Source organism: Epinephelus fuscoguttatus, linkage group LG16 (genome assembly GCF_011397635.1).
Source record: "Epinephelus fuscoguttatus linkage group LG16, E.fuscoguttatus.final_Chr_v1".
Lineage (NCBI taxonomy): Eukaryota > Metazoa > Chordata > Actinopteri > Perciformes > Serranidae > Epinephelus > Epinephelus fuscoguttatus.
Window position 1 is genome coordinate 40,557,070 of NC_064767.1, and position 15,701 is coordinate 40,572,770.

The window sequence follows — 15,701 nt, forward strand, 5'->3', positions numbered from 1 at the left end:
TAGCTTAGCATAAAGGCTGGAATTGTACAACATTACAGAAGCATATTGTATCTCCTTTGTTTAATCTGTACAAAAACAGATCATACCACAAACAGACTACAGTTTGTGGATTTTGGGGAGTTACATGCTGGCACTCTTTCTTCACAAATGACTGGGTAACATTTTATAATAACCATCATGAATGAATGACTTTATTCTGAGCAAAAAAAACAAACAAAAACAAGACAAACAAGACATCAACATAGATGCTCGAAAAGGAGTAGGAAGAAGTGTACATTTACATAATCCTACCCCATTCTCACTATTCATCTCTCACTTAAAAATTAGATTGCCATCAACTATCCCAGACTTATTTACAATCATTAATATAAATGAATACACAACAGTCTTAGATATTAAATATACAAACCCCATCTCAACTTTATTTACATCCCAAGTAACCAGAGCCAAGATAAATAAATAAACCAACCCATCAGCATAACCCTTTTTGTCTGCATACCTTCTAAGGCCCTGATCACACAGAGAGCATTTTACAGGTTGCAAAATGCAAACTCCCCCTTTGTTTTTGTTTTTTTGTTGTTGTTGTTTTGGGATGCCACTAGTAAAAACAATGCTTGTTGCAGCTTTTCAACCACCTCATCACCTCCTTATCCTAACCCTCCTGTGTAATCAATCTACAGTTTATTTATTTTATTTTATTTATTTCACAGTAATTAGTAGCTATTTCTTAAAATGGACAGGCAGAGGGTACTTGCTCTAGCTCTGGTTGAGAGTGAGAGGCCGTCAGCAAATACCCTAAAAAGACGGTGGATCATGAGCAGTACCACCAGTTGGTCCTGGAGCTTCACCTCCATGATGGTTTTCCAGGCAAATTTAAGCATGACTTGGGGGCAGTTTGATAACCTGCTGTCTATCATCGGGCCATAGCTCTGGGTATCCAGCAACTGCTACCACCAGTTTCACCTCCATAGGCCTGCCTCTCAAATCATCCAATTGGACAACACCAGTTTGCCGGCAAAGACACCAGGCGCCTAGAGTGCAGAAACGCGAGGCTCATGGCGACACAAAAACAGCGAGCAAAAAGCTTCATTCACATTAAACACAATTACAAAAAGCTGCCTCCAGCTGCTGAAACACTTTCTGTGTGATCAGGGACTAAAAATGCTGTCTCTTCCTTTTAAAGTGCTCTATAGTAGTGCTTCCCTCTAACTCCTCATCTAATACATTCCACAAATCCAACCCACATATTGAAATACATCTACTTTTCAAAGTTGTACGAACACAGTAGTTTTTAGATTGAATTTTTCTCTTAAATTATATCCCCCCTCCCTGTCACAAAACATTTTCTTAATATTGCTTGGAAGTAGATTATTTCTTGCTTTGTTACATTATTTGTTCGGTTTTAAATTCAACCAAATCCCAAAATTTCAGTGCATATGACTTTAAAAACAGTGTTTGAAGCTAATTAATCAGTTGTGATGACCGATGGTGTGTCTAAACCAGGTGTAGTGACATAATGTTTATGGATAATAGAGCACAAGAAGACAGGAAGCATATGCAACCTTTTTAAAATTAAAATCTTAAAAAAAAAAAAAAAAAAAAAAAAAAGATTTTGAAATGGAATGCCTGTAAATACTTTAAGTTTTATCATCACAGTCAAACCAGATGTGATAAGAAGTGCTCCTGGATCTCAGGGTTTATGAAGAGATAAATTGAAAAGGCAATGCTGACGCAAGCACCACTTGGTATGACACAGATTTTTTTTTCATCTCCTGACTTGATGAAAGAACATGGCATTAGAGCTCTTTCTTAGATGGAGAAGATATAAATGGTGTTATAACTTTTCACTTCCAGCCATTAGAGTAATATATTAAAAGACTTTTGGGACAAGCGTGGAGTCTAGATTTTAATGGCCCTGTCTCATGTCTGTGTGGATTTTCATAATCCCACAGTGAGGGACATTAAAAGATATTTATATAGTTAAAACTGGAGTGCTCAGTGCCCCCCAGGCTCTTCTGACGCCTAACTGGAAGAACTCAGTCTGTCTCATTGTGCTGGAAAGTCTTTGGAGGGGCTAACATGAACACAAGTGAGATCAGACAGACGGATACTATGGATTCTTTCAGGATTTATGCTTTGAGAGACAGACTGCATTAGGCCTAAAGAGATATGCCTGTAGGCCTTAAGAGATAGGACTGAGGCAAATAGCACATGATTAATCTATGACACTGTTGATTAGTTTTTGGTGGTCAAAGGTCACTGTGAACTTATCTGTCTCATTCTTGTGAACGTGATATCTAGGTAATTTCTTTAAAATTGGCATTTTATACACTAAAGGTCAAAGGTCAACTTTACTGTGGCATCATAATATTCTGCATAAAACACTTTTCTGTCCATTATTCAATGTCATATCTCAGGAACAGAAGGGGAGACATTTGGTCAGATACTAAACTGGTGAATCTAATCTTGGGTGTCTACCTTGAAACTGTGCTGATTGTAGATCTTCTGTGCTGCCAGAGGAAGATGTGTGTGAAGCATCCATGTTTTCACAGACATGGATGTAAACTGACTTGATTATATAACTGAAACATTAATGTGCTCATCACATTGATGTTGCAGCTGGTAAAGGTAGAGTTCAATTGAATTACTTTATATACTGCTGGATAGATTAACCTATTTAATATGTCATTGTTTTAGTTGATTGATATTTTGTATTAGTAATCTGAATCTGCAAAATAGTGAGTAACTAAAGCTGTCAAAATTAATTTGGTGGAGTACAGCATTTCCCTCTGAAATGCAGTGGACTGAACCCAAGTGCAAGACACAGAGAGGCAGGAGACAGGAGTTTGAGTTTGAGTTACTGAAGATGTTAATTGCAGGGAATATGAAATGGATGTGAGCCAGTAGTTTCATTCAGCAGAGGGGAAGCCAGGGCTGAGTAGAGCAGGGTGCCAAACCCGGGAAACCTGAGCTGAACTGATCCAGGGGGATTCTGGCGCAAAGCTGAGCCGCTTAGGGATCCAGAGCAAGGAGATGAGGCCAACAGGATGAGATGTGGAGACAGGGACTGAAAGCAGAGCGGACAGATCTGCAGGGAGAGGAAAACAGGATTATGGTGAGGCAAAAAGGCAGCAAGTTGAAAACAGACTGACTGAACAGGCAACACGATCTGGCAAGGTGGATGTGGAAGAGCTGAGTCCTGGTAGGAGTGTCTGGCACACCCATGTCCTCTCCAAGCCATCACAGACAAACACAGAGAGGGTAAAGGAGAGGGGGAGAGAGAGACACTGCAGGCTATGCAGAGGTGGAGGGCATGACAAAAGTAGCATAAAATGGAAAAACTCAAGTACAAGTACCTCAAAATTGTACTTAAGTACAGTTGAGTAAATGTATTTACTTACTTTTCTTTAGGTCTGAAAAGTGAAGCCAATGCAGAAGTGCCTTAAACCTGAATTATTTCTATTAGCCACCTGGGGGCAACTCCAACAGTTGCAAAAAGAAGTCTGATTGTATCAAAGTCGATAAGGAAATGACCCTAATTTTCACTTAATTTGTTACCTCAGTAAACACTTTCCTAATGACTTTATGGTCTTAATCGTTGTTTCAAGTTTTCTTCAATACAGCATGATGTTCACTTTGTTCATTTAGAAAAAAAATCAATCATAAAGCAGGGTATGCTTTGGGGTGTGGCTCCCTTGTGATTGACAAGTCACTACCATGGTGGTGTCCTCGGGTTTCCCAGTCAGATCCACCCTTCGCTCCTCAACAGCTCCACCCTATCATCCAAATATGATCACTCCTGGCTTCAAAAAACAAGATGGCAATGGCCATAATGCCAAATTTTAGGCTTCAGAATGGTAGTTCACACTACGCTACATCAATTTATTTTGTACTGTCTGTGAGTGCAATGCTAGCAGGCTGACATGGACAAAATACAGCAAATTACAATAACAGAAGGATAGGATTTTGGTTGGCTTTATTTTAGCTGATCCTCTAAAATATGCCTGTATCCTCCTGATCTGCTCAGGACACCTCTGATTTTTAGACAGTCTTTCTCAGAACACATTTTTGGTGTTGCACTTCATTGTTCACATGACAAGTGAAAGAAATAGCTGTGTCAAGAATAAAGCAGAGAGAGAGAGAGAGAGATGTTCATCACCTACAGACAGCTGGCAGATAACTGCATGATGTGGGTGTGAATATTAGATTGCCAGTTTTGAAAAGTTATAGAAATGGTCTAGCACAGCCCCCATCTCATGTCAGAAAAGTTTGAGGGGAGGGGGCTTCCAAAAACTATTTGACCATCTGACAAGGAGATCTGACGGAGTATAGTGGCCTCTTAACCTTTGTTCAGGTGAACACTGAGTTGAAGTACTGTCAGAAGTGTCAAAGAGGCACAGGAAGTCCACCACTTTAGTCCAGACTGAAATATCTCAGTACTGTTGGGTGGATTGCTTCATGGTCCTTAGAGGATGAATCCTGCTGCCTTTGTTAATCCCGTGACTTTTCATTTAACTCCATCATCAGGTCAACATTTTAATGTGTCCAATACATTGGTTCTATAACCAAATACCCTCAGAACTAATGACCAACCTATCAGCCTCATCATTTGTGTTATATGCTAAGTAGTAAATGTTAGCATTCTAACATGCAAGACTGAGATGGTGAACACGGTAATCACTGATTGTTATAGAAATGTAGAAAAAGTTGAATCCGCACACTAGATACAGCTCCCAAGATTTAATCTGAATATCACCACATGACATTTCGGACACAGGCCCTTCATCAGACATGAAACTGATACAGAGACACACCTGCTTAAATCAATGTCAGGGATCATCTGACAGGTCATGTGATGTGGTAAACAAAAGAATAATAAAAAATACACATATATGATCATATCTAATCCCCAAAGTACAATACAAATGATCATCAATAATGCTAATAATCAATACACATCACTTCACATAAATACACAGCAATAATGATAATCACAATCAGCATGTGAAAAAGTAAGATCGAAACAACTTGAATATCACATGACAAAGAACATCAGGTATAAACCGTCATACTGTGTAGGGATGTCCCGATCCAGCTTTTTCACTTCCGATCCGATACCGATATTACAGCCTTGAGTTTTGGCCAATACCAATCCGATCCAAGCTCGTATTATACATATTCACTTATTTTGTTGTCTGTCATGTTAGAAAAGGTTTGATCAAGCAATATTACTCTAACAAGAACAACTACTTAATTGGGTTAGTTAGAATGATCCACAACAGTTGGTATGAGAAACTGACCTGTTTATTGTTAACAGGATTAAATAAACAAACTTTAAATTTGAACATTAACATTAAATAAAAAACATAGCTGGTTTGCTTTGGCCCCTTAATAAATAGAAAATAGATCAACACAAAAATCTTTAAAATGTATAACAATGAAATTAAAATAGCAGCAAGACTCCACACACTTGTGCTTTGCTCCCCTAATAAATAAAAAAAGATTAACACCACAAGACATTGTTGGCATTTAACAAACAATGCAGCCTTTCCTTTTCAGTTATTTTAGTAGTGTTTTTGTAGTCCATCCATGGCTCCAATTTCACTAATTGTGCCCAAAACAATGCCATCAGTGCTCTTTACTTAAACAGTAAGCGTGTAAACCAAATAAAAATATCACTCTCAAAAAACCAGAGCAGTTAACTAAGTTGACTACTACTCTTCCTACCCTCCTGTGTCTGCCCTCCGCATGCTGGCCTGTTGGATTGATAGTAAGAGCTGGAGTGGATCACTGGAATAGACTGCTTGACTCACGGAGCACTGGGCTGGCCAGAAAACCTGGAGCGGATCATGAAAAACTGGATCGGAGTTCTTGGATCGGCATTTTTCCATGCAGTCTGATCCGATGCCGATGCCCGTTTTTTGCTAGTATCGGCGGCCGATACCGATCAGAATATCGGATCGGGACATCCCTAATACTGTGATGTAATATCAAGAAGAAAAAAGAAAGTGGAAGAAATACCTGACAGAAGAGGCACCTCTGCTACTCTAAAAAGTAGTGATATAGAAGAACAAGACATTTCAAATTGTCCACAGCTATATACAAGTAGAGAAAATAAGAGAAAGTCATGTCAACATCACCACTGGAGCAATGGTGCCATGTACCAAAACCCACAAACAACCACAAGCATCAAATGCTAATGTCAGTACAAGGTAATCATCATCAAAATACAAGAGTCAACATCATCATCATCAACATCAGCATAATAATGGATCAAACACTAAGAGCAAGCATACAACGCATAGAACAGTCAAAAGGAAGTGTCACAGGAAAGTCCTCGTTTAGACCTTTCGGAGAAAGAGTGCCAAGGGTGTAGATCCAAAATGCTTCTCTCCTCAGTAAAAGAGAGTTTACATCACCTCCCCGACTGGGTAGTTTGACCTGTTCAATACCAACATATCTAAGGGAGCACACATTAAGTGAAGTCTGTGTAAGGTGTACTGCTACTGAGCTTCTGTTGTCATGGTTACGGATGCTGGACCTGTGCTCTGAGATCCTAGTTTTTAATGCTCTAGTAGTCTTTCCAACGTAGGCTAAGCCACACGGGCATTTAAGAATGTAGATGACATTCTTGGTGTTACAAGTAATCATGCCATTGATGTTGAAAGGTCTACCAGTACTTGGGTGGCTGAAAATTTGTGTTTTATGTGTGAAGTTACACTGAGTACAACGGCCGCATCTGTAGTTACCATGGGGAACAGTCAGTAAAAAATGAGGCTGCGCAAGTGGTGGGAGGTGGGCTCTCACCAGCATATTGCTCAGGTTAGGTAGTCTCTTATAGACAATCCGAGGAGGTGAGGTGAAGAACTTGAGTGTGGGATCAGACTCAACAATGTGCCAGTGTTTCCTGATGATGTCCTCAAATGCTTTGCCCAGAGGAGAGTACTGAACAATGCAGTTGACTCTGGAGTCTGCTGTTTTGGCTCTGGTGCGTTGAAGACACTCAGTCTGTGATACATTTTCAAATTTGGTGCGTGCCTGTGTAACCCACTCACGTTTGTATTGTCTGTGTAGAAAACGTTTCTCTAGGTCATCTGCCTGGATTTGGAAATCAACATCAGAGCTGCAGATGTGTCGGATGCAACTGAACTGTGAAATGGGCAGACTCTTTTTCAATGGTACTGGGTGGAAAGATGTGCTGTGGAGAATGGAGTTTCTGTCAGTGCTCTTACAGTACAGATTAGAACAAAGTCTGTTTTGATCTCTGTACACAAAGATATCTAAAAAGTTCATCTTGTGTTTATCATTGTCCATGGTGAATTTCAAGTGGTGGTTGTTAGTCTTTATGAAGTTATGGAATTCCTAAGGTTGTGTTTCAGAACCACTCCAGACAAAAAATACATCATCTATGTACCTCCTCCAGCTGGAGATGAAGGGTAGATGAGGATTGCGTTGTTAGTTGAAGATGATGTCATGTTCGAAGAATCCACAGTAGAGGGAAGCAAAGCTAGGAGCCATTTTTGCTCCCATACTCTTTCCTGACACCTGGAGGTAGAAGTCAGGGCCAAACAGAAAAAAGTTGGAGGTGAGTACAGTCTCAGTGAGATCCAAAATACAAATAGTACTGGGAATGCCATGAGAACGCTGATTGAGGAAAAATTCTGAAGCCCTTAACCCCCCTTCAAAAGGTACATTTGTATATAGGGATTCAATAGCCATAGTCACTAAAAAAGATTCCTCTGGCATTTCGATGGATTGAATCATTTTAATGAATTCCATGGAGTCTAACATATGATGGAAGTGACATGACCAAAGGCTGGAGAAAGTGATCTACGAAGGCTGAAATGTTTTCTGTGAGTGAGCCGATGGCAGCAACAATAGGCCGACCTGGAGGGACATCTGTGTAGCTTTTGTGTATTTTAGGTAGGGTGTACAGCACTGGTGTCACAGGAGAGTCCACAACCATGAAACTGTGTTCAGTTTTGGTGATTTGTCCACTCTCCAGAAAAGAATCCAATTTCCTCCTGATGCGCTCTTTAAACTCTTGTGTGGGATTGTGATTAAGTTGTCTGTAAAATGTTGTATTGCTTAATTGTCTCTGGATTTCACCCTCATATGCGGTGCGGTCCTGGAAGATGATAGCGCCACCCTTATCTGCACTCCAGATGACCAGTGTGCTGTCATTTTTAAGAGCCTTTAATTCACTTAACTGATTTTTAGTCAGATTATGAGACACTCTATATTCCTTTTTTCTTTTGAGGAGGAGGGAAACATCATTCTCAACCTGGATTGGTGTCAATAGAGGCATTTCTCTTGTTAGGGGGAATAAAGGTACTTTTGCCTCTGAAGTGAGTTTGTGCTCCAGTGATGGTTCTTTGACTCGTGCTGGTGGCATCAGCGTGTTGCGTCACCTCGTCCGTACCTTGGATGGAGACCGGAGGAGAGTTAGGAGAAGGCCTGTCATTGCCACTGAAAAACTCTTTAAGCCTCAACGTCCAAAAGAATTTATGCAAGTCTACGATGGTGTCAAAGTCTTTGCAGTGTGTGGTGGGAACAAATCACAGGCCTCTCCTTAAGGCGGCCAAACAGGTATCCGATACAGTTTGACTAGATAAATTAATTACATTGTGTACCTGTTCTGTCTCCAGCGAGTCGGATATGGATCTCTGACGGGAGCGGCCCTTCCCCCGCCAGGCATTTCTTCTTCTTTGTGCGTGAAATGGTCTCCTGGATTCATCACCTCTCCCGCCGTCTAAAAAAGAGCCCCTTGTATGAGAGTGGGCACTGGATTCAGAGTCCTCGTCCAGGTCTGTAGTCGACTGGTACTGTGTTTGGTGACGGTTACGGCCGGGCTCCACCGGCTGCAAACGTAAGCGTCACGTCAGCGTAGCGTCATGGCGTATTATGCCGCATTCGTTTGGCAATCCAGGCTGGTCATTCCTTGTCGGATTTATATGACTGTATGACACGTCTGATCTGAAGGCGTTTCATTGCAACAGTATGGAAAGTGTGGCGGCGCGCCGTAAGTTTGTTTTTGTTTGCGTGGTTGCTGAGCAATGGAGACTTTGCTGGTTCAAATGACTTTAGGCTACAACAGGCTTGCACAGACTTTTTTTCCAACACAAATCAACAGTGGAAACAGAAATGCCATTGCAAAGTAATTGTATGATTTTTACAACACAAACGCTTAATTAAACAGCATATATGAGGACAAATTGAGGACAAATAACTTTGTTTACCATTCACAATGTGCGCAGCCATCTTCGTCGTGACGTCAATTCTACCGGCTCGGTCTACCTGGATCTTGCCCGAGTTTGATGACGAGACCTCCGGGTAGAACGGGTGTTCTTTTGTACCTTTCTGGACCGGAAACAGTATCAATCCCGGTTCCGGCTACCAATAGAAGGCAGCATAATTTGGGCTCCACTGACTGCGTACGGAAGCGACACGTAGAGAAGCCAGCGGGGTTGTTTACTGTTTGCCGACCCAAGAGGCTGCATGTAGGCTGCATGAAATGTTAAAGCATTTTCTGTCTAAGTTATTACATATATTTGAGTTATCTACAAGTTTACTGTACTGTTTGTCATCTAGGCTACTCGTTTTCAAATGTCCGCCACGGACATTTACACAGATAAACATGGGTAAATGCATAAAAAAAAATCATCACATATCACCTCTGATAATGGTTTATTCATTAAAAAGCAGATTGTGCTCGTTTAGCACACTATTTCATGTAGTTTTTATCTGCTGGAGGGTCGCGTAGGGGAGCGTAGCGCGACAAAAATAGAAGAGCTGCGTAAAATAGAGAGTTGTCGCACCACAGATGGGGGTTGTCGCGCCGCTCCCGTTGCCGGTGGAGTCGCTGTAATTGATTAACGAGGGGGTGAGCTGCTACGGGACTCGCGCCGCTGGCATGCCTGGTGGAGCCCGGTCGTAAGTCGATGCAAAGTTAACGTTACCTCTCTGATCTTTGCTGCTCTTGGCCCTGGATCCTTGTGTCCTCCACAAAGTCGGATTTTTCCATTGATACACTCTACCGCTGTCGTAATCTGCAGCATCTCTTTAAAACGTCCTCTTCTTGGAGGCGGTTATTTCTTTGGCTAGTTCATTCTTGAGATATTCACATAGGTCCAAGAGCTGTTTGAATTTGTCCGTGTCTGCGAGCTCGTTTCCCAGAAGTCGTTTGTCCTGCGAGATTTGGCGACACCTCCTGGATCGTGAGTGCCATCAAATCAAATGAACATTTATTCAATATCTCGCTCCATCCGTCACAGAAGGTATCATTGTCTTTGCCAATAATGGGGCCCTTGTTAATCCTTAGGCCGCGTGGGATCCTTTTCACTCTCATATAGTCAATGAGTGTGACTGCGTGCAGGTATAAACGTGTTTCTCTTTCCTGCAGTCTTTCCAGAGTCCTGGTGGAAACCTCAGCATTGGCTCAGCTGGTGCCACTGAACAGTGAGTCTTGCAAAATAATGCAAGTAATCCTCTTGAGTGAACTCAAAGGCAGCAGTAGCACTAGAATCCATGGTGGTGGAGTGTTCTGTGAAAATCAAGACACAGCTGTGGATGTCTTAAAAAATGGGAGTCACTCGGGGAGTGCTGTGCCAATCAAAAAGTCAAAGAGAACAAAAGGACATGCACATCCTAGAAAAGGCTTAGCCTAGGTGCTGGACCACAAAGAGGCATCAATGTAGAAAAAGTTGAGTCAGCACACTAGATACAGCTCCCAAGATTTAATCTGAATATCACCACATGTGACGTTTCGGGCACAGGCCCTTCATCAGACATGAAACTGATACAGAGACACACCTGCTTAAATCAATGTCAGGGATCATCTGACAGGTCATGTGATGTGGTAAACAAGAGAATAATAAAAAATACACACATATGATCATATCTAATCCCCAAAGTACAATACAAATGATCATCAATAATGCTAATAATCAATACACATCACTTCACATCAATACACAGCAATAATGGTAATCACAATCAGCATGTGAAAAAGTAAGATCGAAACAACTTGAATATATAGACACACCTACGCACCACCACACAGAGACACTGGTTGTTAAACATCAACATGCTGACATTATCACTGAGAGCATATTAGCAGGTTGATGTTGGCATTTAGCGCACAGCACCATGGCTATGGAGTCTTTGTTTTGTATTGTGGCGCATCAGGTCTGGTGAATGAACAAAGGTCACAATAAAAAAAAGTTCCATCACATGTTAGTAAGCTTAGTTGATAACATTGTTGTCATTGTTTCCATGCCATTTTTAAATTACATTAATGTCAGCATTATATACACAGCTTTAATAGACCCTTTTTATCAGATCCACAGGACTTTTATCCTATTTGTAATAAAATGTGTCTAGACCAGTATAGTTTTGCAGATAGCACTGAGCCATAATCCAATAGTATTTTTTAGTGACTTTCAGTGGAATAGAATCATGATCATATGAACATTGTGCTATTTTTTTTATATGATTATGTTAGCATTATTTAGCAGATTGTACCTAAAGCCTATGTATGAACAGTTTTGTCTGATGTAATAATAACAGGAACACAGTTCAGTGCACTGAACATTTTATTAGTTTTATTTTTATTTGATATATGATTTAGACCAAAAAAGGCATCTATTTGCAGCAGTATGATTTGCTGCCGGGTGGTACAATTCACCAGCAGTTTTGCTGTATAACACTGCCATATGGTGTCAGTTTGAAACGCCATCTCATAACAGTTTGGAGCTGGAAATGCCCTGTAGGGGGGATGGGAGGGGTGGTGGATGGGATCCTACAAACACCGGACTTTTACCTAGGAGCCCAGTGTTCGCTTCCTGTATGACTGTAGAGCCAAAGCAAGGTGTTTTTTTTTCTCTAAACCTTACCATGTGCTTTTGTTGCCGATGTTGTATGATTATTTTAAAAAAGACTGTATACATCTAACAAGCAGAAACTGTAAATTTCCTCTGAAAACTGAAGTGTATTTTAAAAAAGCCACAATGCATGAAACAGGCATAAATTGACATAGCGACCCAGAGCATCAGCAACAGACACACCCAGGATACCTGGCATGTCATGTGTGAACATGAAAGTCCACTGACCAAAAGGCAACATTTGACAAGTTCAGAGTGAGAATGTGTTGGATTAGGCAAACTCTTGCTGTATTGTGATATATATTGTTATCTTCAATTTGTACACATAAATATTGTAATATTGCTTTTGATGATATTACTCAGCCCTGACTGCAGATGAACTTATTTATACTTATTCAGTTCTTCATATGCTCTTACATCCTCTCCTAGTGTGGACTTTGTTAAATGGTCGTCACAGGGGATGCTGAGGATGAGTCCAGATGCCATGAATTCCCTCTTCAAGCCCACCATAGACCACATCATCCAACATCTCAGTAAGCTACATTTCAGCACCTCAACACACATATATACACACGCAGTATTTACCACCTTTGTGGTCAAATAAATCTTGTAGCTGCCAATTAAAACAGTGTTTTTCATGCTGATATTTATACAAAATCAAGATATAGATAGTTGTCATTGTGTTGTAGTGTCGTTGTAGTACCTCATGGAAAACTATGTATCAGACACTGTATACCATGTAATGTACCTAATTTTACAACTGCCACAAGGGACTGTAGAAAGTTCAATGAGCGATTCATTTACAGAAGCAATTGTAACCTAACCCTGCAGTGAGGATCTATGTCCAAGATTGTCTGCAAAATGTAACAGTAAAAAGCAGCACACTTGCTTCATGTAGTATTTTTCTGTCAGTAAATCAGAGAGACTAAAGAAATGCTAACAGGACTATAAACCACATGGGGTTCATTAAGTTCATTAAGCATTTAGCAGTTAGAAATCCACTGGCTGATCTATTATTGAAAATTTAGATGCCAGTCACTAACGAATAAAGTGGTTTAAATAATCTGGCTACTGTTTAATAGTCTCACTGCGTGCGTCTCTCTGCTATATTGTCAGAAAATCTCTGAAAATAAGATCCAAGTAGAATTCAGTAGAATTATAACAACTGGGCTCACACTGGATGCAGAAGTGCTTTGGAAGGAGGGCTGCCTGCTTGCTCTCAGCGCTTTTGTTAACTGATTGGGCTGTTCACACTATAAGGTGCAGCGCCGAGCACCCAGGCCAGCTCATGATCTTCAGCAATGGTTACGGTGCCTAAGGGGCCGTTTATACGACAACGATTTCAACTGAAAACAGTAAACTTTAGTTGCGTTTTGGCCGATCGTTTACACAACAGCGGCGTTTTGGTTGCCTGAAAATGCAATGATTTGAAAACGGGTTCCAGAGTGCAACGTTTTGGAAACGGTAGCGTCTCTGTTGTCATGTAAACGTGCAATATGCAGTTCCTCTGAAAACAGACATGCGCATTACGGTTCCAGTCACTAGGCATTCCGACCATCACAACAACAATGCCGAGCTCTGTTTGTGCTGCTCACCCTGTTGATTTGAAGTGAAGTGTAGATCTGTTACTGTAGCAACTCCACCTCGTCGTCCATCCAGACAAAGTTATCTCTGCATGCTTTCGCCATTGTGTCACTGTGTTGTAGAGGAAGGCGCTTCAGCGCAGGCGCATGCCGTCATGCCGTGGTGTTGCTTTACAAATTTACACTGCCACCCACTGGCCTGGCGTGCATACTAGAGCGTTTCCAGTAGATGTTGCAGCTCCGTGTAGGCCGTAAGGTGAATCAGAAAAAGTCTCACAGAAACTCATTTCCGCTCCGACATCTGGGGACTACACGATCTTTACTTCATAAAAAAGATCGATACATGTTCAGCTAATCAGCGGGAGTTTGTAGCTCATAACCCCGCAAGAGTCCTGTGATCGGGGTTGTAATTCGGCACTTAATCCATTTGAGCGTAATGATCTGTTCCGCCTGAGCGTAATGAGATTTGGTACACAAGTGGTGGCGCGGCCGTCACGTGATCGTGCTACACCAATAAGGTACCCGCATTTTGTGTCGCCATGGTTTCATTCAGCAGAGGAAAATAGACCCGGAAGTCCTCAAAAGTGAGCAGAAATGAGCTGAAACAGCACTATTCACCGTGTCCATGAAACACGATGAGACAAATAGACAATAAGGAGAACTAAGCAAAAATGTCTTAAAACACATTTGATTCAATACCTGGGCATAACCGACGTATTCTTACATAGTCAACATAGCTGTCCAGTATGGAATATGAGAACGGCCATGTTTTTTTGTTTTTTTTTGTGCACTGTTATCTCGTGATAACGACTTATTATTTCGCTCTCTCGATATAACAAAGATTGTTTTCTCGTGTTAACGAATTAATTGTCTCGTTATCTCGATATAACAAAGATTGTTTTCCCGTGATAATTGTCAAGTATGATGATTGCGCACTGGTTAATGTGATCCTCTTGATTTCAGCCTACAAGAGCTGCCGTGATCCTGCTAGATGCCTCTTGCTGTTATCATTAGTCACACTTCTGTTATTATACACATATGATTATTGTCACATACCATATATTTCCAAATAGTCGCCCGGTGGCATATAGCCACCGGGCATGTAATAGCCGCCAGGGGTTTGACTCCATTTTGCGTATTAAATGCTGGGGTGATTATTTCCTCATTCATTGCCTCAAGGAGGGACAGTCCTGCAGGCAGGGAGAGAGCAGCTCGTGAGGGCTGCTCTCTCCCTGCCTGCAGGGCTGAGGGACTGTTTGCACTTTTACGCACGGGTCAGTGGTGAAGTGGCGCACATGACTCGTGCTACGGATGGACGGACGGATGGACAGAAAGCCACGTATCTAAAACAGGTAATACATCTGGCTACATCTTTCCCACATCAAATATCCATGATCACCTACACCCGCGTGCGTCCTGAATTCCAAATAGTAGCCCGGGCGTTTATTTCACAAAATCGATTTTCACCCCAGGCATTTAAAAGAACCAGGGTCTATTTGCTCAAGGCTTTTATTTTGTTTTGGTTTTTTTTGCACTGACCTGCACCAGGCCGTTATTTGGTTACAGTTCCTGTCCAGTATGTTTTTAGTGCAAAAATACTGTATAATGTAGGGGTGAGTTCGTGTACAAAAATCTCTAAACGCCAGAGCGATTATTTCCTCATTCATTGCCTCAAGGAGGGACAGCCATGCAGGCAGGCAGCCCTCGCGAGCTGCTCTCTCCCTGCCTCCAGGGCTGAGGGACTGTTTGCGCTTTTACGCATGGGTCGGTGGTGAAGTGGCGCACATGACTCGTGCTACGGACGGATGGACGGACGGATGGACAGAAAGCCACGTATCTAAAACAGGTAATACATCTGGCTACATCTTTCCCACATCAAATATCCGTGATCACCTACACCCGCGTGCGTAAAAGCGCACACAATTCCATGTCCTCTCACCGTGTTTTGATGGCCCGGTACTCATTGTAGCCCACTCTTATAAGACCCAATAATAATAATAATAATAATAATAATAATGATAAGTTACTGTGGACCTATATGCCATGCCTTTTAATGAAATTACCAGAGGAGTTCGCTGAAAAGCAGGTAATGTCTGCCTGAATTACTTGCGTGCATCCCCGGTGAAAATCGCAGACATACATGGGAAATACGGCTTCTACGGGCTCGCCATAGCTTACTGTCAGGACTCAGGGACCAAAATTCGGGATGGCGGACCGTCGGAATGGCGATATTTGA

General features: G+C 41.6%; 1 protein-coding gene across 3 annotated transcripts in view; it reads left to right on the forward strand.

Moving 5' to 3' along the window:
• hspa12a (heat shock protein 12A) overlaps nucleotides 1-15,701 on the forward strand; it is a 251,759-nt gene that overhangs the window by 223,412 nt on the left and 12,646 nt on the right. For all 3 annotated transcript variants that reach the window (XM_049601196.1, XM_049601199.1, XM_049601197.1), the window contains one exon: nucleotides 12,312-12,415. In XM_049601196.1, coding sequence (XP_049457153.1) covers nucleotides 12,312-12,415 — 104 coding nt within the window. The remainder of the gene's footprint in view (nucleotides 1-12,311; nucleotides 12,416-15,701) is intronic.